The sequence below is a fragment of the Ictalurus furcatus genome, chromosome 5 (genome assembly GCF_023375685.1).
Source record: "Ictalurus furcatus strain D&B chromosome 5, Billie_1.0, whole genome shotgun sequence".
NCBI lineage: Eukaryota > Metazoa > Chordata > Actinopteri > Siluriformes > Ictaluridae > Ictalurus > Ictalurus furcatus.
Genome location: NC_071259.1, coordinates 26,684,469 through 26,710,439, shown reverse-complemented (window position 1 = coordinate 26,710,439; position 25,971 = coordinate 26,684,469). Strand labels below are relative to the sequence as shown.

General features: G+C 39.3%; 1 protein-coding gene across 1 annotated transcript; it reads right to left on the bottom strand.

The window, feature by feature from the left end:
- Positions 1 to 209: 209 nt before the first annotated feature.
- On the bottom strand, positions 210 to 25,971 carry pgm5 (phosphoglucomutase 5). Its single transcript, XM_053625490.1, has 11 exons — positions 24,905 to 25,971; positions 22,594 to 22,756; positions 21,015 to 21,161; positions 20,771 to 20,896; positions 20,263 to 20,453; positions 19,101 to 19,255; positions 11,390 to 11,505; positions 9,146 to 9,281; positions 8,332 to 8,515; positions 4,038 to 4,175; positions 210 to 1,545 (listed from the first exon to the last, which is right to left on the bottom strand). The coding sequence occupies exons 1-11, from the start codon at positions 25,160 to 25,162 to the stop codon at positions 1,456 to 1,458; spliced, it is 1,704 nt and encodes a 567-aa protein (XP_053481465.1). The 5' UTR covers positions 25,163 to 25,971; the 3' UTR covers positions 210 to 1,455.

Genomic DNA, 25,971 nt, shown 5'->3' with positions numbered 1-25,971 from the left:
CATTGTCAGTCAAAAGTGTCCAGGTGTATGAAGTGACACAGCATCTCGTGTCTCAAGGAAACCCATGCAGAACTGCCTGGTTTGTAAATTGAGTTTCTTTTAAACAATGTCTTTCAATCTACTTTTTTTTTTTTTTTTAACAACCCACGTTGTCAGGTCGCTAATCAGACCAGAGAGGGGTAAATGAAATAAACAATCGATGCACAACATCCCAATACACACAAAAAACAGTTTACTTCAGTAAAACGTCGGATACAAAATTAAATACAATGGCATTAGCATTGCTTTACCTTACTATGTTTTTTTCCCTATTATTTTTTAAACTTCTAACTGTTGAACTAAATCAAAAGTTGGAGCACTGATCAAAAATTCACATTCACAAATTGGTATTGCGGTTGCTTTTCAAAAGAAAACAAAACCCAGTGATAACAGGTCATAAGCCCAGTGACAGCAGGCCACAAGCTATAACATAAAATTCACCAAAAAAAACATGCTTCCCAAGGCAACGCTTTGCATTTTGGACCTTCATTTTAGATTTTCCAAGGTTTCATATTGCATTCCTAAAATATGCTCCTAAAACTGCTCCCTCATACATTTGACTCATTGAACTGAATACAGTTTTGTCCTTCATGTTAGAAGAGTTCAGCTAAAGAACTGCACAGACACATGCCAAAGTTTTGACCCATAAATGAATGAGATGACTCCATTCATTAGGTTGCAATTCTACTGATGATTAATTTATAATTTAATAAAATTCATAATAAATGTTCATGCTATACTACACTCCATAATGTCTGTGATAATCATACAAACCTGCACTTTGAAATTAAAAGGTGCACTCTGTTAGTAGTAATCCTCTTTCATTTGCTATAAAGCTCTGGCTATATGTTGAGTTTAAATTCATAGACAGGCCTCCAGCTTTAAGGACACAACACGAGTATGTTTCGTAGTTCTGACTGATTTGTTTTCGTGAGATACAACAGCAGTAAATGGAACAGTGCTACATGTTAAAATGTAACAAGACCATAAAAATGGCCAGTTTCCTCGGGTGAACTCTAAAACAAACCAGAACAACCAAAACATTGCACTGGTTTATACATGAAGAATAAAACTGTGGCAGAAATGCAGTGTGAAAGAGACATTTTAATGATTCACATGTGTAAAGGGGCATCATAAAATGGAATAGCTACGCTTTCTCTTTGCATTTGAGACAGTGACAGGTGGACAGTAGAAAGCGAGGGAGAGAGAAACTTTGTTTAGTCTGTGAAACAGCAGCAAAAAACATACACAATGTAAATAGCAGGACGTTGTGCAGACTAGCAAGAGGCAGTCACGGCTTGAGGAGGGGGAAAGTGAGGGCGAGGCTGTGAAAGACCGTGAGGAAGACATGGAGAGCGGATCCCAGAAGAAGGCTGTCTCATGGTTTGGCCCCTGTCGTGCGTCTCGGTATTCAGATCAGGTGATCACGGTGGGGCCTTTGCGTCCTGTCCGCTCATGGATGCTTGAGATCTTTAGAGCGATGGCGATCAGAGGGCCCAGGACAACCTGACACACACAAACATGAGTGAACATAAACATGAACCTACTGGCTGGGAGGTCTATTCTGATGCGATAAAGACTATGAACTATAAAGACTATATATATTTTGCTATATATAGCCAATATATATAGCCAATTTGCTACAAACTGAAGGGACGAAAATTATTTAATTCAAAGATCCCTTGCCCTTAAAAGGACATGCCAACCAGCAAGTTTCATTTCATAAAATTTAATAAAGCAGAATAAATAGTGCTGTGGCCTGCAAGATCTTTGATATGCTGTGGTGCTTGAAAGAATTTTCTATATATCTGCATAAATATAACCTAAAACATCATCAGAATTTCAAACTCCTAAAAGTAGATGAAGAGAACCCAATGAAACAAATGAGGAAAAAAATATTATACTTGGTCATTTATTAATTGAGAAAAATAATCCAATATTACATATCTGTGAGTGGCAAAAGTATGTGAACCTTTGCTTTCAGTATCTAGTGTGACCCCCTTGTGCAGCAATAACTGCAACCAAACAGTTCCAGTAACTGTAGATCAGTCCTGAACATCGGCTTGGAGGAATTTTAGCCCGTTCCTCAGTACAGAACAGCTTCAGCCCTGGATGTTGGTGGGTTTCCTCACATGAACTGCTTGCTTCAGGTTTTTCCACAACATTGTTATTGGATTAAGGTCAGGACTTTGACTTGACCATTCCAAAACATTAACTTTATACTTTATTCTTCTTTCTCTGTGAAAATCTGATGATGTTTTAGGTCATATTTATGCAGAAATATAGGCAATGCTAAAGGGTTCACAAACTTTCAAGCATCATGTAGGTGGGGTTTTTTTTTATCATTACTTCTGGTTAGTGACTGGCTGCTCATAATTGAAATCTAAAATGTAATATCTATATTAATAAATCGACAATAAAACTATTAAAGTTGAGCAATGTATCATATCACAAATTCTAATGAGAACGATGTGGTGCAAGTCACAGACTTGTACCCTTTCATAATTACATTTCAGAAAATGAAACATACTTTTTTTACTCCTTATATATATATATATATATATATATATATATATATATATATATATATATTTTACCCTCACAGTAATCACTACAAATTACGATGGTCTTTCTTTGTTTCTTTTTTCTCATCCAGCCAATGACTGATTCATCATGGGCCATGATCTTCTCATGCTGATAATATTTAACCAAGTAAGGCTGTTTTCTCTGCTAATCCCAGGTTAGATTAGCATCGATTCCAGTAGCTAACATATTTGGCTACGTAGCTATTCAAACAGATAAGTGATCAAAGTTATTTTTTCACATGAAGCATGACATTAACTTAATGTCATCAGTTAAAAACGTAAACTTTTTATTACTTGGGGACATTTAAAAGTTACAACCTTTTTTTTTTAACTTTCACTTAAGTGCATTTTTTGGTTAGAAATGTCCACTTTTTAATTAATTATGACATCATCTATACTTTCTCTTATGTATAATTTCTCATAACTTTGTACACCTCTGGTCGTTGACCTGATCACTTCAGAATGGACTGCAGCCAGTGACTTGCCGTATAACATCACAACAGCGTCTGGCGGTCTGCCAGGAAAACCACACTCAGTATTATCTTTTTATCACTGTCACACACGAAGGCAATCTCAATTTAACGGGTATAAAGGTAGTTAACGTGCAGCCAAGCTGCGCCAATAACATAATATTGCTCAATGTGTTTGGCTGCCCTTTGATTTTGTTTAGTCACTCTGGAATAATACTGCAATATCTTACCAAACAAGGGGAAAACGCTAAAAGGATTTTGGTTATTCATGGGTAAGATGAAATCTTGTGTCATAGAACCAGTAGGGAAAAATGTTTCCTAATATAGAAAAGTGTAGACACACATATGATAATTTCCAATGTTCCAAATAATATAATTGGTCAAACATCATGTATGTAAATATTTTAGTACTAAGGACTGATCAGCTCTTTGGAATATAACAAACCATAAGATTTATGATGCTTTGTTAGTAATAAAGCCTTAGAGAGCTCTGATAAAGATAAAGCTCGATCAGTGCTGCTGATAAAAAGTGTCTCTTGAGATCACAGCAACCATAGTAAACGGTCTATATTTACTAAACACTATTCAGCTGTTAGGCTGTTACATTTGATGCCAAGCAAATTCAGCAAATGCCAGAAATGTACAAATGTACTGACATGTGCAGTTTTATATTATATCTAAGGGGACAAATCCATGCCTGTAAAATGACTCTCAAATCATAACCGAGCCACCAAATTTTCCTTTCATTTGTCACAGATCTGTATGTTTATATATTTTTTTCCTTTTCTATGGACCTATATATTTTCATTATTTCATATTCCTTTTTTTAAATATATATATATATATATATATATATATATATATATATATATATATGCTTGTGTCTATGCAGGCTGGATGGTCTTGTCTTCAGTGTGTGTGTGTTTATAGGAGAAGTATTTACCTGTGTCTCCCTGCTGTGTCTCTCTGGGTCTCTCTCATAGCTCTCAGCGTAGATGCGTATGGTGGCTCCCACTCCTGCCCCAGAGCCGCTGAGCCGAAACACGATGCGGGACGAGTCTGTGAACACGATCCTCAGTCCCTGGAGGTCAGAGATGAAGTATCTCAGCCATCAACAGCAATGATATTTGAAATATGAACACTGGATGGCGCATCATGCAGTGCTGCCTGAAAAGCAGAAGTACTAAAAATACTACATAAGAATACATTTTTTAATTCATCCATTTTTTTTTATACTCACAGATGCACAGAGGATATGTGTACATACATGTGCGAGTGTGTACATTCGCCTCATCCTTTATCCATATCTAGAATGTTTAGCCACCCCTTGCTAAATTTATTTTCAAATAAATACATTTTTTGTAGCCTATGTACTTAACATAATACATTAAACATCTATATGATATGAAAGCTAAATAACGCTAAATGCAACACAAAAAAAAAAAACCCACAATGGCAAAAAAAAGACAATAACATCATTAAATCAGCTTTTCAGTAGTCCTGGCAAGTACACTGTGTTTTGTCTTTACACACAGTGTGATCTTTGCACAAGACGTCACACTATACACCAGCCATGATGCTTCTTACTAAGGCTGACAGATGGAAGGATAATAGAGTGGAAAACAAGGAGAGAGAGAGAGAGAGAGAGAGAGAGAGAGAGAGAGAGAGTGTATAGGCATAATAAAAACACACAATCAAATTGGATATAATAAAATGATGTCTGTGCAGAGTTTCACATGTTCTCCCCGTATCCATGTGGGTTTTTATCCATATTCTCTGGTTTCCTCCCACTGTCCAAATACATGCACGTAAACAGACTGGTAATACGAACTTGCCCATAGGTATGAATGTGTGTGTGCATGGTGTCCTGCTATGGATTGGCCTCCTATATCCAGTGTGAATTCTCCTGTTGTGCACCCAGTGTTATGTGGATTGGCTCCGTATCTATAGCAACCCTGACTAGGATGAAGGAATGTGCAGTTTTCCATAAGTATTTCTTTCTTCTTTTTTTTTTACCTAGCCTACTAGGTTTTAATGTAATAATTGTATTGTGGAGGTTGCATACAGTGTTTTACTATCAAAAAAGCTTTCGTTGTGATGTCCATTTTTATCTCTGTACCATTGGTAGTGGAGAGGTGTGACATGTTTACCCGGCAGGGGGCTCACACCCCTCCAATTTCCCATCACCTAGCTCACCAGCACTTAAACACAGAGTCACGATACTCTACATACAGAAACCGACTAATATCCTGACTTATCTTATAACAGACTTGCGGTAATAAAATAATTCATTTGTTGATACTGATGTATCAACCAAAATGTCAAGGTAGCGGCAAGACTATATATAATAGGTTTGTTATGATAAGATTAATCATGCTACAATATGGCAGGCTACACACGGCTTTCTAACCCTTTTTAATACATGTGTGATCTTTCTCTGCTTTATCTTACAATGTTTTGTTTCTCTCTTTTTAAAAAAAAAATATACATATTAGCTGTATTTGAAATATATATAACTGGCTGCATGAATAATTGTTTAGGATTATGACATCTTGGAATCATAGGCATCAAAAGCAATCAGTACATCTGAGTTTAATCTAAGTAATAAGGGAATAATAATAATGTTCCATCCCCCATATAAAGGAAAATGTGAACTTGGGTTGATTCTCCACTAGATGTCACTAAAAACTGAAAGAGCTCTATATGGAGAATTTTAATAATAATAATAATAATAATAATAATAATAATAATAATAATAATAACAATAATAATAATAATAATAATAACATTAATAATAAGAAGAAGAGGAAGAAGAAGAGGAGGAAGAAGAAGAATGTTCTTGTGAGTACTTAAGTTAATAAGCATTGATTTAGTCAGAAGAGAGAGAATCATATGTGGATTCAAAAACATAGTGAGGAAAGGATTAGCAAAGCCTATTCTTTCCATACCATATCATCTCAGTCTCATCAGCCGTCTCCTGACACTGTGTGCACGTGTGTGTGTGTGTGTGTGTGTGTGTGTTTGTCAGATTCTAACAGCTGAGTGTTGCTATGCCGGCCCCAACAGTGCAGGACTAGGACAGCTGACACAATCTGGAAGAGAGAGGAATGTCTGTTGGAATAATACACGCCAGGGTGCTGAGACACCGCCTGCATATTTGGGCTAGGCGACTCCTGTGTGTGTGTGTGTGTGTGTGTGTGTGAGTGTGTGTGTGTGTTTGAGTGTGTGTGTGTGTGTGTGTGTGTGTGTGCTTCCACAATGTTGAATGTAGAAAAATATCCCTCTTAAAAGATCCATTAAAAGGGATGTAGTGGGGTCAGGGTTCAGGGGTCAGGGGTCAGAAGGTGAGCTCCTGTCAAGTGTAAAGTGCAGGTAAAGAGTCACAGTTACTGAATTCTATGTGGTGACAGAGAGCGTTAATGAGGGAGTGAACTGGGGTGACTGTGTGGGCGAGAGAGCTGTCAGTTGTGACACATAGGGGTGGGGTTGGGGGTTTCCATGCATTCCAGGATGGAGCGGAAGGAGTCAGCTGGATGCGCTCAAACACAGGGTGGAACTGTATTTGTTTGTGTGTGCCCCTCATTCATTTTAAAGCACTTGAAAAAAAAGAGCAGCTTATAGTGGAACGTTTACAGATTTGAGCAAACTTAACTAGCTCATTGTGTGATTAAATGACGAAACAGAAAATAGAGGTTGCATTACATGTTCATGCATACATTCTGCTTGGTTTTCACTTTTTGTTTATACAATAGTTTAATATCCTGATTATCTAATATCTTAATAAATCTTAATATCTTAATCCAAAATTGAAATTAGTTGCTGTCAAAACGTTCAAAACATTTACTAGGGCAGGATGAGACTAATACAGGATGAGACTGAAGGTTGTGAAGAAAACAGGAATAAATGTGGATAAAAAAATATACTTTCTCGGCCTTGACGAGGACAAGGCCTCCACAATAACACACACACACACACACACACACACACACACACACACACACACATGCATGCGTGTTCAGAAATATTTATCCAAGTTTAAAGGAGAGATAGAATTGCTGTGTATAGCTAAGTTACTTAAATCACACACTATAGGTTGCTTGAGTTGCTGAGCTGTAAGTGAAGATTGTCTGTCCTGACATTAAACCTATTTTTTGACTGTATAAAGGTGACTAGAATGTACTGATCTGGCTATTTTGCCCTAAAGGACACTCAGCACAGTTCAGACAGTGACTCACTCAAGATGTGGGAGAACTATCTGAAAATTAAGATGCTTTACTAAACCTGCCTTCTCTCACCTCAAATTACTCTAATAAAAAAATCCACAAACCCATATAATTGCTTATCAAATGTCAATTTGATATATCCAATTTGATTTACTTACAAACCCTCTAAAATATTTGTTTCAATATAGAAAAGATCCTCAAATGTAATTGCAAACTGTGGTTTGTAAACTGTCTAATATTAATAAATATGATTTATGCTCTGCACCCACTTGTATCATTTTCAGTTAACTCAATGAACTTCAATTAAAATAATAAAGATAGTACTGAACCTACAGTTCATCAACCACACACAATTTATTACAACTCACTAACATCGAGCTTTGGTAGGCCAAAAACCACATACAGTCCAACAGCCTGTCTCTACTGGGTGGTCTGAAACTGAGGTGTGTGTGGGGACTGTTCTTCTTTTTTTTTTTTACACCCCATTCTCACCTGCTCCCACTGCTCACACTCTTGACTAATCCCGCCTGCTCCAGTTAGTTTTTGTTTGTATCCACCCACAATATTTTCTAATGATCTTAGCTTGTTCCATTTCCGAAAAATAGGTAATTTAAGCCACAAGAATCCTGACCAAGATAAAGCTACAAACATAGGATAAAATAAGGATAAAATGAATAGTTTAATGGAAATGAATGAGAAAAGCTCTATTTACACCAGACACAGTAAACACTTAATATGCTCCCATGTTAATGAATGTGGTCTGTTTATTTAGCAAACTTCACATCTGATTGGCCACTCCTGCCTGCATGAGCGTAAAAACCCATGTCAATATATCATTTTGGTTGGGTCCAGTAAGCTCCCAGTCCCGCATACACATCTCTGCTACTTGTGAATAGCAATTGTGTTCAGCAAACACCACACAGCTTATAACCGATTTGGCATTTATACAAGTCAATAAATGATTTGACTGAATAATCACATTTCAATCAATAAAAAATGAGACCTGACTCTAACCTGGTTTCGTGATACGCTGCCATCCACCGGGTCGATGTACTCAAAGTTGTCGGTTTTCTCCACACCATAGACGTTGTTTCCCACAGCAAACTTCTGACTGGTGAAGGCTTTATCAGTGATCATGGCCTCCAGATCTCTCATGAGGTAAAATGCAGCTCTGGGATCTACACCCTCGTAATCAAACCTAGCATGAACACAACGATGTCCCAAAAACATGGCACTTCCACTTATGCTCTTGTTTCAAAGGTCATCTTTTAAAATCAGATTGTACAAACATACTTGAAATACCTTAAAAACCTTTCCAGACCATAAATCAGTAATTATATATCCCAATTTAGAAAATCTGATTGTATCGGCGTAAGCACATAGAGTGAAATTGTCGGTGGTATGTAAACTGGGCACTAGCTTTTGTCTCTGGTGTTGTGGGAAATTTGTATGGGAATATTGAGAAGAAGGAATATACAGTGCTATCTGAAGAGTCTTGGCTCTGTGAGCTATCTCTCATGGGGAGACTAAGTAAATAATAGCCCATCTTTGCCAGAACAGAGCACGCAACGTTCCAAGGAGAAACCCTGAGTTGTCCTGGAGCCAAAGCAGAGTCAAAGGGGAAAAAAATCAGAATTTATTTGAATGAGCGATAGTTGGCCTGGCATGATTTAAATGTACTTTTTCTTACAAATACTGTGCTATGCTGCTGCTATCAAACTGGATGGAACCATTTAAACTGTAAATGGGTTGGATTACCTGAAACATAAAAGACCCATGTACACAAATATAGTCAGATCTTAATTATCTGATGAGACCTAAATCTTACCTGCAGTAGTAGTTGCGGCCTAGTTTAGCCCAGTGGTCCCTCACTATTTCTTCCACCCCCTGCTTCCGCACGGTCATGATGGATAACCACACCAGCACTGACCAAAGACCGTCCTTCTCCCTGATGTGGTCTGAACCTGTGACAATGAAGGTACACGGTGGTAGAATTACTATTCATGTATTTCATGCAGTATCATTAATTTAACATGGGTTTAATGTAATTTAACAATGGGTTTTCGTGGTGGCAGACCGCGAAAACCCACTGGACATTGCTGTGACTGAATTCTGTCAAACAGCCAAAAAAAAAAAAAATTAAATAAGAATATTTTGGCCAGAATAGGGTTTTTCTGTCGATAACATATTTTGACACCTCAACTTAAAAATAAATAAATAAATAAATAAAAAAGCCCAATAAATATTACACCAAAATGACATGGAAATGTTTAATGTACTCGTACATCTTGGCTCCCTGCAAAGATTTCCTGTAAACAAAAAAAGAGTCTGCCTAAAGATGTCTAAAACTTTACTAGCTAAATATGATTTCCTCATATAACAGGCTTTGATAAAGCTGCTGGATAGCTATGAGCTCCAGAGAAATAGACGTAAGCCTAATGAAATCAATTCAGAATTACTGTAGAAAATGTCAAAACTTCACTATGTGTAGAGTGGTACAGATATTTATAGTTTACTGGTTACACCTACCATATATCGACACTCACTGGAGGTTTTATCAGGTTAAACCTACAAGTGTATATATGCAGTTACTGACTGTAGCTCATCTGTTGCCAGCACAATTTGTACTTCAGCTGAAAGGGACCTTAATAGGAACACTAGTGCTAGTGCTGACCAGATCATTTTTAGATGATGGAGCATTCTTTGTGTTGTGCGCTGTTACAAGTTTGTCGGGCGGAGCAGAGTTGCTTGCTTTTAAAGCACACACACCGACCTTTTAAATCCAGTGTACAGTTAGAGACTATACCTCATTTGTGTTACTTGTCCTGTAGCTCTTCATCAGTGTCAGTTTCTGACCACAGCAGTGCTGTTTTCTGGATATTTTTAGTTGGTGGACTGTTTCTTAACTCTGTGCAGAGAACGGTCCAACACCCAAATGATAGCTGTCAGATCCTACAGTACTGCCTTTCAACAGATAGAAGGTATAAGGGGGCTGATATATTGTGCATAGTAACAGCTAAAGTCAACAATTGTACACCTACAGCGTGACATATGGTAGATGTACACAATAAAGTGCCAATGTGTTTTCTTAATGCTTACATAATACACTAGACATCAATAACAGGTCTATGATTGATGACATTAAACTTCCAAACTTTCTAAACAGAAATAATGGTTAGGCCCCGAGAACTGATTGAGCGTGTGTTATTTCCCTTGGTGTAATGCCCATATATGGGTCGAGGAGAGTGCAATCTCCAGTCGGTTCTAAACAGTGACTCCCACCTCCTTCTCTTCCGTGCTCTCTCTTTCCTTCTCTCTAGCTCCTCACTCTCTCTATCTCGCTCATGACTCATCAGCAAAGGACCTTTTCTGAGACTAGAAGTGTTTGCCAGCAGAGAGCACTCTTCCCCTCTGAGGTTAAATGATTCACTGCCCTGTCTTCCTTTTATAGCAGAAGAATGGAGGAGATTCACACTGTGGCTGAAGTCTAACACACATTATAAATGTAACACTCAGGCTTGTCTGAGGTGCTGCTGCTCATGATCAGAAAGTCTATGACGCTGTAACAGTCAATGTTTAGACAAGACCGAAGTCACAGCTACTGGTGGGCTTCATAGACACCATGGAAGGTCTTCAGCAGACATTTAGCAGGCGATGTAGTGTGTGATGTCTGACACCAGAGATGTACTACTCAGTGAACAGTAAAGCTTTAGCAGTACCTATGGACCCAGCTAGTAGGGGATGTTATTATAATGTTCAGTGAGTATTCGAGATACGTATAGAATTTAAATCTAAAAGCATCTGCTGTAATAATGCTTCGCTTCACTATGTTATTAGAACACTGCTCACACAGGGTTCCCAGTTATATAAACACTTATCGTGGCAATGCCAGTGTTAGTGTAACTAAAATGGTGTTGCAGTATGAATATTTGTAAAGGTTATATAAAACCATTCTCAGAACACCAGAAAACGTGACAGATTCAGTGTTATTGGAACACAAAGTTCCTAGAACCATAATATTCTGAATGTTCTGCTAACCTCAAACTATCAGCTAGGGAAAAAAATCATTCACCTGTTCCAAAGCTTTCCTCTCCACAGAAAGAGCACCTGCCCGAGTCCATCAGGTTCCCGAAAAACCTCCAGCCTGCAGGGGTTTCATACAGAGCCACCTTCATGGCCTTGGCCACCCTGTAAAAAAACAGCAGAGATGAACGTCACAAAGTGCAATCCAGCCTGTCTTTTAGGAATGTGTTGTAATAGTTGGTATTGTCTGAGGTGATGACAGGGTGGCATGGTGGTGCATTGGGTTGAGTTGCAGTATGACGGCTCCAGGGTCCCCAGTTTAACCTGAACCGTGTATGTGTGGGGAAGTGTGTGTGCATGGTGCATGGAAATGGACTATCATCACATCTTAGGTGTATTCCCGCTTTGCGCCTAGTGTTCCTGGGATATGCTCCAGATCTACTTCAATATGAAACATGAATGAATGAGATGATTACTGTACTGGTACGTCATTTCACTCATGGCTTGAGCGACTTATCTTACAATATTGACCCACTGAGCCAACACTGGTTGTGAGATGTTTGTGAGATGGCAAGAAGCCATGGAGAAGCCATCTATGATTAAGCAATCAGTATATTTGAAAAAGTCCAGTGCTTCTATAGACATTTATACATTTATGCTTACAGCCCCAAAATGCATTGCATGTTGATCAAGAAATTAAAAATTTTCAACATAAAGAAAAGGAGATGATAATGCTGACAAGCATTATTGTTATTGCCTATTGTTGTTATGGCTGAAAGTGAAGGATAAAGACACACCCTCTTTTTCCAGTGAAGACCATCTCTGTTTTATATAACACTCTTGGTCATGCAGCAGATTTTGACCTTTTCAGTTGGGGATAATATGAAAATACAAGTTACAGATGTGCTAACTTAATAAGCCAATGGAACTGGAACAAAGCAAGCTAATCCTTTACCTAATGTTTGATTTGAGCCGAGGCCAGTGTTAGAGCCATGCATGAAGGGAATACAGTAAGGAGATGGTGAAAGAGATGAAAGACTGGGAGGAAATGCAGACTAACAATCTGCTAACAGAGGAAAACAACACTGTCCAATTTTTACTACTGATCACTTTTACTTTCACAAAAAAGGGCGCAGTCAGATAGATAGATAGATAGATTGATTCTGAATCATGTCACCAGAAAGGTGTACAAAAGACATCAGCTTCTTTGGACAGAGCATCTGAGGCTGAGACTACTTTGGACAAAAGTATCCACAAAATGAATAAACAGGCATGTAGTTAATTGTACCTAAGTTTATCTGGGTCCTCCTATTTCTACTTACCCATCTCCTCTACTGTTTGTTGCTCTTGGATACCCGTCTAAATAGATAACTATTTTCAGACACTATAATTTGGCATTAAGAGTGAGACAGGGGGCAGGAACGGAGCAGAGCTGGGCCACAGCTGTTTACTCTTGGGTAGACTTAAAGAGTAAAGCAGAGTTATTTGCTTGGGGACGGGGGCCTGGAATAGACATCCTGGCATGAGCACACTGGATTTCGGACTCTTCGACTTGTTGATGACTTATTCTCACGTCTCTGGCCAACACAAGCAGCATGTCCAACCATGCTCACTAGGATGCCAGCATATTTTATGTTTTCAGATCGCATGAAAATGAGTAGATGTGCAAAAGAGCCTGTGAGTCTGTGAGAGACAACAAGAAAGAAAATGCTCAGTAGTTTTTTTTTTTACAAACAATGTTGCGTGTTTTTAACACCAGACAATTTGGAATAAGACATGACTTTGTGGAGTTTAGTGCTCGCAGCAGTTGGCTCTGACCTCCTTCTGGCAACAGAGTTTGATCTGCGGCCCACAACAGCTTCGGCTGAACTGACAGACAGGCAGATAAGCTCTGTAACAATGCTGTGCGATCTTTATAAAGGAAACGTCTTCCTCCTTCTCCAATGCCCTAAGATGGCTGTCGTTTGGGTTTGTGATCTGTTTGTTAGCTCAAAATGCTCCCAAGTGCAATAGAACATCTTAAAAATGAGGCTGCGATTTCCAGCACGGCCTTCCCCACTAATCCCCGCTGAATGTGCTGCTACGGATAAATGAGTAAACACACAAATAAACACAGATGCGGGAGAGTGCAACCCCGGCCCTGCAAAAGGTTGCCTGGAGGAGAAAAATCCTAGCAGAACCCTACATCAAACCATTCTGACTTGTTTAGTTTTGTGCAAAACAGAAAGTAGTTAGTCACTGAATTGTGCTCCACTGCAACCTTGGCAAAGTGCCCCGTGTTCATTTTAAAATTGGAGCACATTGCCTCTATAATTTCTACAATTTACTGTGAATTTGATGCATATGCATTGTAATGCTTCGTGTTTGTAACTATACAATGCATAAGCATATTATGGTGCATACACAGGGCACCTAATAAAACTCAACTGAAAGAAAAGTGAACTTATCACTGCCTGGTGACGCAGTTTCAGCCCTTCGCTCCTCCGGAGTAGAGAGCAAACAGGCAGATGTTTCCTCTCTCCATAGTCACCTTTCATAACACCCACACTCACACATACACACACATATGTGTACACTCCAAGCATAATTTACCAAACGCTGGGTCTTAATCCCATACATGTATAATGTGTGGACACTTTGACTTAGACACATACTCAAGCACATACATGCATATCTTCTTAAACAGACACACATACAAACTTATCGCTGGTGCTGAAGCACTGCTTAAACACAAACTGCTAAGTGGCTGAGCATTTATACACCCAGATACACTTGTATCTGTTCAGTGCCTAAAAAGGCTTGCAGCAGCAGAGAGCCCACCCTCCAACACAATATGAATCTCCACAGACAAACTCACCTAGTGTTTCCTTAATACAAGCTCAGATCCAGCTTAGAAACCAAGAATTAATCCTTGGAGATGGCTTTATGAATACAAAATCCTTGGAGATGGCTTTGTGAATACAAATGAAACCTTGAAAAAATTTACCCTTCACTGGAAATTTGTTTTAATCTCGAATGAAGATTAGTTTGTGTCTGAAAGACTTCTCTTTTATATATACACGACTCTGTGCTATTGTTTAATCGTCATAAAACTGATGCTCAAAGATTTCTTCACTGCAAAATGCTGCTGTGCAAAATGTACATTTAGTACGATATCCTGTCTACAAAACACATTTATCATCGACAGCTCTGCGAAATCAAGGTGAATATTGTAGTCATATCGAATGATTAAAAAGGGACACGGTTTGAATTATTACTATTTCTATTTTACTGTAAATGTTTTGAATTTCAATCTAATAAGCATATATTTTACATATTAAAAATCCAGGGGAGATTTTAGCCTTTGTAAGGCCAAGCATTACAGGCAAAATGGTGACAAAACAGCACCGTCTTTCGGATGAGATGCTAAACCGAGGTCCTGACTCTCTGTGGTCATTAAAAATCCCAGGACACTTATTGTAAAAGAGTAGGGGTATAACCCCAGTGTCCTGGTGAAGTTCCCCCACTGGCCCTTCTCTATCATGACCCCCTAATAATCCCCATCTCTGAATTGGCTACATCACTCTCTCCTCTCCACTAATAGCTGGTGTGTGGTGGGCGTTCTGGCGCACTATGGCTGCCATCGCATCATCCAGGTGGATGCTACACACTAGTGGTGGTTGAGGAGACACACCCGGCCCCCCCATACTACGTAAAGTGCTTTGAGTGTCTAGAAAAGCGCTATATAAATAAATGTAACTGTAATATTAATAGTCAAATTTCAGATTTTCAAATATTTTTAAATCGTTAACGTTATAGATCTAAAAATATTTCCGATTGAATTTTAGATTTTATTATATTAATCGTTCCCTATTGAATTATGTAATGTTGTAAACGCCTATTTCCTAAAAGATAATATTACGTAATCTCTGTATAAACATTTCTTTAAATACCATAATGATTCATGCTGAAACCTTAACTGTCTCCTGGGATTTTGTTGTTTACTGGTGTTATGTTTAGTTTTCTTTAAATGACCCGTTTCACCATGAGCCAAGTCATTTCTCAACCACTGAAGGACAGCCATCCACATAATTTCACACACTGCTTCATCGGGTTTAAAGCCAGGCTTTGACATCGGATATATTTTTGTAGTAAATGTATATTTTTAATATACAACCTCATTTGCATACTCGAAAAGAAAATTGTTGTATATTGTTGAATTGTATTGTTTTCCACAGGTGAAGTTTCAGGCATGAGTAAAGGAAAGGTACATGGCCATAAATTAATAGTTTAACATTTATAAAACACAACACTTAAAAATGGGTGGCAGGATGGTGAACTGGGTAGCGTTGCCATCTCACAGCTTCATCCACGCTTCAGTCTTGAGCTCAGGATACTGTCTGTCTGGAGCTCCGTGTGATCTCCTTGTGTCTGTGAGTTTCCTCCAGGTTCTATGTTTTCCTCTGATAAACCATAAAACATGCTGGTAGGTGGACTGGCTACACTACATTGCCCTTCAAATGAGTATGTACATGAGTATACATTGCCCTTCAAATGAGTATGTACAGGTATACACCCTGTTGCCAGGGTGTATACCTGCCTCACACACAGTGTTCCCAGGATAGGCTCTGGATTACTCCAGGTTTGTTTGTGAATTTCAAAACAGTACATCGAAATGTAGAAAAATTGTGGCTTTTGGATGTAATCAGATTTCTAAATAATCACAAGACCCAAAGTTACAGGGGAGCCAGTAAGAGCATAGAAAATGCACAAGCTGTTAAGATATATCCTGAACTTGCAGTTTGCATCATCAGTCTTTGTCTTTTGATTAATAATACCATTCAGCAGATACTGTTTTTTCCACCACCCAGCGGGTTTCCTCCATTTTTAGTGCCTTCCTCAAGGGCACAGCAGAAGTGTGGTACATTTAGCCTGGGATTAGAAACAGGAACGATCTCATACCACACACATACACATACACACTCCAGTTCTTGGTGGGAAGCTCTGACCCACTTGATGATTGGAATAAACTGCTGGATTAACTTCACACTGAGAGCTAAGGCTGATGTGAAGAAGCCTGACTCCTGATGGAAAATGTGACGCAGGCTTGGAAACAAAATACCTTATGTGCACAATGAAAAAATAACCCCTAGTGCACCTAGCAGCCATTGGCCCTCTGTCATCTTCAGCAAAAGAAAAGTACAAGGGGTTGTGCTGCTATTATTATACATATGATACCACAGCTTGAAGTTGGCTCCAGTTTCTATTCCTGATAGCTTTGTGCGTCTGTTTTTCAGAAAATTAGTACAGACTCAAGTGGCATCTTTTGTTGCACTTTAGGCTATGGTGCAGTTTAATGTACAGGATGTGCAAGACCTTGGCTGTCAGTCATTTTATAGACACACCCCAAAGGCCCTTTACTCCACCCACATTTTTACTGCTCAGAAATGCAAACATGGATGGTATTAGCAAGAGCAGTGTTAACAGATACTACTGTTGTGGGGGAAAATATGCTTCAAAAAGTGTAATGATGCCAAAAAAAATATAAAACAAAATGGTTGATTTACCAAGAGCTGTTGGCCAAATGAGCTATATTTCTCCTGGACAGTTAGAACTGCTTTATCCTGGTCAGAGGATATCCTATTCTGAGCCTATCCCAGGATCACTGGGCACCCTGTATGGATGCCAGTCAGTTGCAGGGCACTATGCACACACATTCACACCTAGTAGCCACTTGGGGTCACCAATCCACCTGCCATTGTTTTTGTGAGGTGGGAGAAAACCGGAAAACCCAGAGGGAGCTCATGTGGACATAGGACTCCGTACAGACGGTAGCCCAAGCTCGGGATCAAACCAGAGACCCTGGAGCTGTGAGGTGGCAATGCAACCTGCTGCACCCTTGTGCCACCCTTCATAGCTAGGACAGCCATAAATGCTATAAACTGTTCAGATCCATGAATATAAAATCAATGAGGAACAAATCAGTATGTTTTTATTGCTTCCCCATAACTATCCCATAGCTATTAGAATGAGACAAACAGACAACAATTCAAATTTCGAAATATGCTCTTTTCATGCCAAATGATTATTAAACCAACAAATCAGTAAGTTATTTGGCATGTCAGTATTTCACATGTTAGTAGCTAAATTTGTCATAACTGGCCAAGTACAATAAGATGAGCAAACATCAGTAAACTCTTCTGGCCATCTTAGATTCTAGGAGGCGGGGTTTTGTGTGTATGGTTATGGACGGGAGGTGGGAGGCAAGAAGTAAACAAACCACTCAAATGGTTTGTGGTGTACCTGAAGGCACCTTTAAAAAGTATACATCATACCTTCTCATAGACTGGTTGCCAAAAATGGAATGAGAAATTTGACAGGTGCTGAGAAAATTAGGCAAAGCTTGGGCACGTGTATGCAACATTGAAGTAACACAATGAGCCAAATGATGAGTCATTAGGAATAAGTGAGATGTGTTCAATGCTAGGAAAATCTCGAAAACATGACAAGAAAGAGCAACTTGGAAAAGGATAACTTCATGTTGTAATTAAAGCTGTCACATTCCTCTATTATAGACATTTTCCTGTCAGATCTAAGTACTTGCCAAATGCTTATTTTCTGGCCTGAGATACAGTTTTTAACAAACTACAGTCAATAATATGATTGTATTCATACAATCACATCATTTCCTTTATAATAGGGCTGGGTAACATTGCAGTAACATTACATAATCCAATCCAGGATTTAGAGTGATGGTGCTCAGAGTTTATTTTTTTAGGCTGGTGTGTGAGGTGTGGAGAAGTGTAAAGAGCTAATTATTCTGTTCAGTCCTCACTCCCAACCCCTCAACCCACCATCATTTCTGTTTCTATCATCCAGCTACTTCTTTTGCCCCCTGACTGATATGATCATTCTCAGAATACTTCTGCTCCCTGATTGTCTACGTACAGACTAAGGTCAGGGTGGTTTCTTAGAAACTGTCCCCATGAAAAAAAAGTCCTAAGGGATGGTTTCCTCCTGAATCTCTCAACACATCAGCTATTTCAGTGAGAGTGACAGATCAGATAGCCTCTTTAATAACTGACCTCTGGCATTACGTGAACCAGCTCCTTGATCCACTCTAGTGGGTGGATCTACAACATACTTCAGTCAGCTGATTAAAAACTTTAATCAGATAAATGAAAAACAATATAAAATGTCATTCTGATTAACAGGGTCAGATTCCATGATCACTTGTACTACTGCACTATCAAAGTACTACTTAAAAACACATCTTCGTATACCTATAAAGATTTCACAGGCAATACAGTAAGGGGAAATATACAATATAGAGTGACTATTTTGATTCCTTTTCTGGTCTTTTTCTACCAACCACTAGGAACTTTGTGCTATAACGCTCAGTGACCAGGGTTACTTGTTTTCAACGGGCACTTTTTTCACCTGGCTGTGTTGTAAACAGGAAGCTCAGAGGAGCTCAAACTCAACAAAACTGAACAGCTTTTCTGTCTAGGCAAGGTGTGAGAGTAACTAGATTTGTACATCTACTTACTCATAATCATGAATTATAACCCGTTTTTAATGGCAGACGTTCATATTTTTTTATATACGGCTTATGAGGAAACAATCTATCACATCTCTCATCACTAACATTACAGGGGCTTGGCTGATGTTGTGGTTAACTTCAGTGTTGTTCCGGTTGTTTTCATTCATTTTAGAAGAGATCCAAGTTGATGGTTTAGTGTGTGAATGATGTAATGTGTGTTTATGACGATGTCTCTCACCTGTCCAGAGCTGTGCTGGTGGGCATGCTGCGAGCAAAGCCACGGATGCCTGTTTGCCTGAAGTAAGGAATGCAGGACAAGTTGGCAGCCATCACTGCCAGTGAGTCTGATGGGTTTACGAAGAAACTGTTCTGACCAAGGATCATACAGCGATCCTAAACACATATAGAGAAACAACACAATAATTTTTTTCTTATATGTTTTTTTACAATTTTTTTTACAATTATTATTTTTTTAATTACTTTAATTCTTATATGTTAGAAGTACAAAAACATCAGTTAAGGTCTTTTAAGAAGATCACTAATTCTCCAGATGAGTGAAAAAAATTGCATACCTTTACAATAAAACAAAGAATCTAAGAAAAGATATTTTAACAAAAAGACATTTAATGCATAAGGTTTCATAGTTGTTCCTTTATTGGCACAAGTACTCAAAATTGTCTAATATTGTATGTTAAGATATTAATAATCAATAATGTTCATTTTGTCTAAACATTTTGGATAGTTGTCTTGTTGCCATTCATGTTATCCTTATTTTACCACAAAATCCTGGGGAATACAAACTTTTCCTATATACAGAGGTCATGACCGAAAATATTGTTAGGAGGCAAGAAAGAAATATACAGCTGGTGTGACTTAGATAAACATATGATTGAATCCTGTCTATTGATTTTCTCCATAAGCCATATATTTAAAATTCAGCAAAAAGAAAAACGATGTACATAGAGAGTCATTTACTGATCCCCAACGAGAATTTCCACCATAAAACGGCAGTCATTTCATGTAAATGGTTGGAAATCTCAAACACCCCTATTGAAGGATGGTAACGATCAAGTTTTACTTTAGTTTTATTGGTCTGGCTAGTGCTTTTCAAACTACTGCTCATGCAACGTCAGGGGCGCTGTAACACACTGGGAGGGAAGTGCTATAAAACCACTTCTGCATGCATGAGCTCACTGATGCCGATGATTGGCTATTGTTGCTGTGATCAATAGGGGAGTGAAAGTATGCCACCCTTCCCTGAGAGCACGGCCAGTTTCGCTATCTTGGGCTCCTGGCCATGGATGAGAGGGTGATGATAGGGGGAATACTTTTCTATTGCACTACTCAGAGCCCCATGAAAGTCTAATTGTTGAAATGATGAAAGTCTGAGCAATTCTCACCCCATCTGCATCAAATGCAGCACCAAAACCGAACTCTCCGCCCTTCATGGACTCCATCAAGGATACAGCAAATGAAGGGTTGGGGTTGGGGTGCTGGCCCCCAAAATCCTCCAGAGGAACACAGTTAACTGCAGAGTTTGCAGGTGCACCAAGTTCGTCACACAAGATTCTTCTGACATAAGGTCCCATCACTGAAACACACACCAGTGGGATTATACACAAGCATTATAGTGGTCACTTTGAATATTCCAATGAAGTTTATAGGTACAGTCTCACACAATCTCATAGATAAGAGGGTTCAAGGACTCTTTAAGGTTTCATTGAATGAATAGGGGTTCTTAGTTTCCTAAAAGGCTTTGACTTTTTAACCTTTCTAGCAGATAAACACTCTGATTTAGGGTCGTAAATACAATTTTAAAAGATTCCCCCAGAGAGACAAATGAAGAGCTTTTTCAGGGGTCCACATTCATAAATGCTTCTAGGAAAAAAGTCAACAGAAAGTTTCTACCTCCGTTCATTGCATCTATTCGGATCTTCAGCTGCTCTGGACCAGTCAGTAAACTCTTAATAGCACCGAAATCAAAGATCCCACGTAGCATATTCAAGTAGATTTCAACAGAATCCACTATCTCAACTGCAAAAAAAAAAAAAAGATATGACTTACACTTCTTTCTCAATACATGATATTGATGAAATCTTCTTATATCTTTATGTAAATATGAATACAAAGTGGAGTAAAACTGAAAGAAAACCTCGAAAAGGCTTGAACTTGTTCTCTAGATCGAAATCTTGGCGTCCCAGGCGTGACAGGTCGATATGTAGGTCGGGGCAGATGGCAAATTCTTCCAGGGTGCGGCTCACCTGGTAGATCCTCTCCATCACTGTGTCTGGAGAAGGGCCTGCAAATGATTATAATAGAATATTGGCATAAAAAGGTCACATATAGATGTACATATTTCAGCTGACTGCAAAAATATATTTTAATACCATAAATAGCACAATGAAAGCTTACATATAAAGTGCAAGTACACCGATCAGCCATAACATTAAAACCACTGAAAGATGACATGAATAACATTATCTTGTTACAATGGTATCTGTCAAGGGGTGGGATATATTAGGCAGCAAGTAAACAGTCAGTTCTCATTGTTGATGTGTTGGATACCGGAAAATGGGCAAGTGTAAGGATCTGAGCAACTTTGACAAGAGCCAAATTGTGATGGCTAGATGACTGGGTCAGAGCATCTCCAAAATGGCAGGACTTGTGGGGTGTTCCCAGTATGCAGTGGTTAGTACCTACCTAAAGTGGTCCAAGGAAAGACAACCGGTGGCCTGGCATTCATGTGCCACCTAACTAAACATTGTTGCAGGCCAAGTACACCTCTTCATGGCAACGGTATTCCCTAATGGCAGTTGCCTCTTTCAGCAGGATAATGCACCATGCCACACTGCAAAAAAGTTCTGCAATGGTTTGAGGAACATGACAAAGAGTTCAAGGTGTTGACTCACCCTACAAATTCCCCAGATCTCAAGCAGATCGAGCATCTGTTGGATGTGCTGGACAAACTAGTCTGATCCATGGAGACCCCACCTCAAAACTTAAAGGACTTAAAGGATCTGTTGCTTATGTCTTGGTGCCAGATACCACAGCAAACCTTCAGAGGTCTTGTGGAGTCCATGCCTCAACGGGTCAGAGCTGTTTTGGCGGCAAAAGGGAGGCCTATGCAATATTAGGCCTTTGGTTTTTTATGTTATGGCGGATCGGTGTATGTATGTATGTACAGTAAGTATGTATGTATGTATATATGTATGTATTTATTTATTTATTTATTAGCCTGTCTTGGTTGAGAATTTGTTATCTTTTGTTCTAAAAATCCTTTTAAAAGGCCTTTTGTTTGACCATAAAAATCTCTAGTCAGGGTCAGCTCTAGTTGATGAAATGCACTTTCATTAACTGCACCATAAAAAATAGCTTTATGTTTTGCCACTTCCTAAAGAGATTCATGAGCAAGTGTTGTACAGGAAGTGTAGCATGCCCATACCTTGGCCTTTATTGTACTCACATCCTCCAGCAATATTTCTTCATTAAAGCATGTTCAAAAGTGTTATGATGCTCTGTGTTGTTTGTGGTATGGAGAATTCGTTATAAGCTGATATAACAGCCATTTTGATCTGAGAACTGTCACATTTTTGAGGGCAGATGTCACATAAGGTGTAAACCATGGTAATGTTGGTACTGCTTCTATTTTAAGATCAGCCCCTAAGGTTTATACTTGGATGTTAAATACTTTAAGCAAGGAATATTTGACCTCACACATGCTTTCTTCTCACCTCCGTTAGCTACATTGAATTTGACACCGAAGTCTCCAGCCGGGCCTCCTGGGCTATGACTGGCAGTGAGAATGATACCACCAATGGCTTTTATCTTCCTGATGATGCACGAGACAGCCGGCGTGGACAGGATGCCATTGTGCCCAATCACCAGGCGCCCTATCTGCGAAACAAACGTCATGGGTTGTTACGGCTGTAGCTGGAAACCAATAACGTAATTATGATAATTATAATAAGATTGGACCAATTTAGCAATTAAATTTATCAATATATCTAGCCTATATTTAGTTTTCACATTTTGGTGTGTGTGTCCATCATGATCCTTTCTAGTCTCGTCATTCTCATATTTGTAATATATATCTAGATAGCTGAAAGACACTGGAATGGAGTGGTTGGCTTTAAGGAGCCTACAGCTGTGAGGAACAAGCTCTTGGCCTGGCATGCAGAGGTTATCATAGCAGACATAACTGGCTCTGAGGTAGGCTTTAAAACCTGTAACCTTCATTGGCGCCAGGCACAGCTACTGTTGCATACCAGAGCGACCACCACATCCCTCCTAAAACGCGCAGCCACTCAGTGTCTGGCATTAAACCGACACGAGGAAAGCATTTTACATAGAACAGAGTGATGATGCTTGCGGCTGTAACCAGAGAGATCTGACCTCAGGTCAGCTGCTTCAACACATTCTCCAAGAACCTATTTTAGTCAAAGGTCTGTTCATTGATCATTTCTAGGTATGAATCACTCAATAGGACTGCTTATTACCTCATTTCCACATTCAGCAAGCTGGACATCACTGACTTGTTAAGCGTTACACGATCAGACACTTTCTATTTATAGCGAATAATATACCCAGGCATTTTTAATGATGACAAAGCACACTGTCACTCTTACATGTCTGCTATTGATGTTATGCTAAGCTAATCTGTCATTCATTAGGCTAGATGCTTAGCTTGATGCTTTCGACTTACTGCCTGGGCTGGCTAGATTGAGACATTGGGAGTGTGAATTGTATTCCTCCAAACCCTCTAAGCAGTGTATCCATATAAGGTGGTAGTTTTGTATACACACACACACACACTACTGTGGAAATCACAGCCTGAATGCTACATTCCATAAAGACTTACTGAGTTTATACACGAGTAATGGGGACAGTTGGTGAGATACTGTTGTGTGAGTGTGGTTGGGTTTCATACACAAGTGCTAAACATACAATTCATAAATATTTGTGATTGACAAGAGATATTATACGGTACTTGCACTGGTATGATCAAGCTAAATGGGACAAACTCATCATGACCAGCCATGTTAAAGGGTAAAAGTGGCTTGGCTCTGGTCCATCTCACTTTGGGTTTCCCCCATGCTCTTGCCCTGAGGTGGAAGTTCACCAGCAGGAAGCAGAGCGTGGGCAGGAAGGGGCTGGAGGTGGGAAGACACAGCAGATAAGCACATCATGATGCGCTTAGCTGGACCAGCAGAAAAACAGTTTACTCTGTCCGAATTCTTTCCCATAATGGGATTATTGTTAATGAAGGCAGATCTGCTGCCAGATGGATAGATTAAGATTTTGTAAGCGGTTGTTTTCACAAATAGCCTAAAAATACCAAATATAGGCAAATGAAAACCCTCCACTGGTCTTTATCAATCTCCTTTTACATGGACATGAATGAATGTATGAACATCCCAGTGAAACGTCCCGCACAGTGAAAATATGATACCTGAAAGAACATTTCTGCTGAACATAAACAGATCCTGGTACAGAAAGGAATGAGGAAAATATGAAATCATGCTGCGAGTACTTTCATTAGCATCAGTTCTGGCAGTTACACTTTAATATCATATATTAACGGTTGCCAAGTCATGCAAAAAAAAAAGCCTTAAGATTAAGTCCCAGTCATGAAACCATAAACATTATATTCAGAACGCTACAAATAAGGAGTGTTTCGTTATCAGAGGGGAGTAAGAACCATCCAAAGAACCTTTAAGGAGCCCTTAATTGTAAGAGGATACATAAGAAGCTGTTGTTTCTTATGACATACAGTGTAAAATGTCATTTCCTTTACATTTAGCAATGTAAACAGCTAATGATAAATATAAGAAAAAGAACCAATATTTAGTAGCCTAAATACTCCAAAAATTCTTTAAGTGTTGCCAAAACTTTAAGACAGATTTTAGACAGGGATTGTATGACTGTGACTGATTAAGAGATGAGGGCTGCCTACAGAACAGCCTCAAGACCACCAAAAAAGTTTTATCTTCTCTGGTTTCATAGCCATATTATGTTTATAATCCTCTATTGAACCTGTCTTACCCCATTGGCAGCAGACATCTGTACAATAACCTCGATTGCTGCTCGGCTGAAGTATCTCCCATCACTGCCCACCACCATGGTACATCCTTGACGGTCCCTCAGGTCGATGGAGGACAGGACACTCTGAATATAGTTCTGCAGATAGTTCTTTCTGCTCTCAAATACAGTGGTCTTCTTGCGCAAACCGTTTGTCCCGGGTCTCTGGTCGTCAAACGGGCTTGTTTGAATGGTTAGGACCGGTATAGGGTTGGTTTCCATGATGTTGAGAAAGTTTGAGAAATCCGCTCCTGTCCCTGATCAGAGCTGCGCGTAAATGTAGGCTGGAGTTCCTCAACCGCTCTAAAACTCCTGTTCACTTGCCTCCAGTGACAGCTGACTGGGGAAAGGATTTTTCCACCAAAATACTACCCCCCCAAAAAAAAAGTCTACAGTAGTGCAATAACAATATATGAAACCTCAGATGAAGTGAATTGTATTCAGTGAAAGTCCAACAAAACCTGGAGTTAAGTTGGAACCCCGAGAGTGTGCCGAAAGAGAAATCAAACAGAGCAACAAAACTCATTTAGTCGGGGTCGACCCAAGACAGAAATAGAAATAGCTCGTGCACTCTGTGTGTGTGTGTGTGTGTGTGTGTGTGTACGCGCGCGCGTGGAGAAATAATGCAGGAGCGCAACTTTGAAACCGGATGCCTCTGCTGCCCGCTGCGCACTACAGGATCATTCAGGCTGGAGATCTACGGACACCTGGCGCCTTCAGAAAGACATAACGCAGGAAACAACTTTAAAAAAAAAAAAGAAAAAGAACCCCAGGTGAACCAGGAGACTGCACCATTCATTTTTCTTCTTCTATCTCTTAAACATGTCCAATACCTACACATGCCTACTGTTATCTGTTTGTAAACAGACATTAGACATTTAGGCTTTGAAGTTCAAACCACAAGGCAGATATCCCTTTATTCTACACCAAAGCAATAAATCACCGACAATGTCCTGTACTGTCTTGACCCAAATTCCGCGCGTGATCATTGTGTTTCACGTACTCACACGCCCTCTTGTGGACAATCCGAT

Bases quoted from the DNA above. Each gene is read 5' to 3' on its own strand.
- pgm5 (XM_053625490.1), bottom strand. From the start codon at position 25,162: ATGGAAACCAACCCTATACCGGTCCTAACCATTCAAACAAGCCCGTTT. The intron at 11,506-19,100 runs GTGAGAGACATC...GTTTTTTTACAG, and splicing joins ACCAGCACAGCTCTGGACAG to GGTGGCCAAGGCCATGAAGG. The intron at 4,176-8,331 runs GTTAGAGTCAGG...TCTGACCTCCAG, and splicing joins GCAGCGTATCACGAAACCAG to GGACTGAGGATCGTGTTCAC.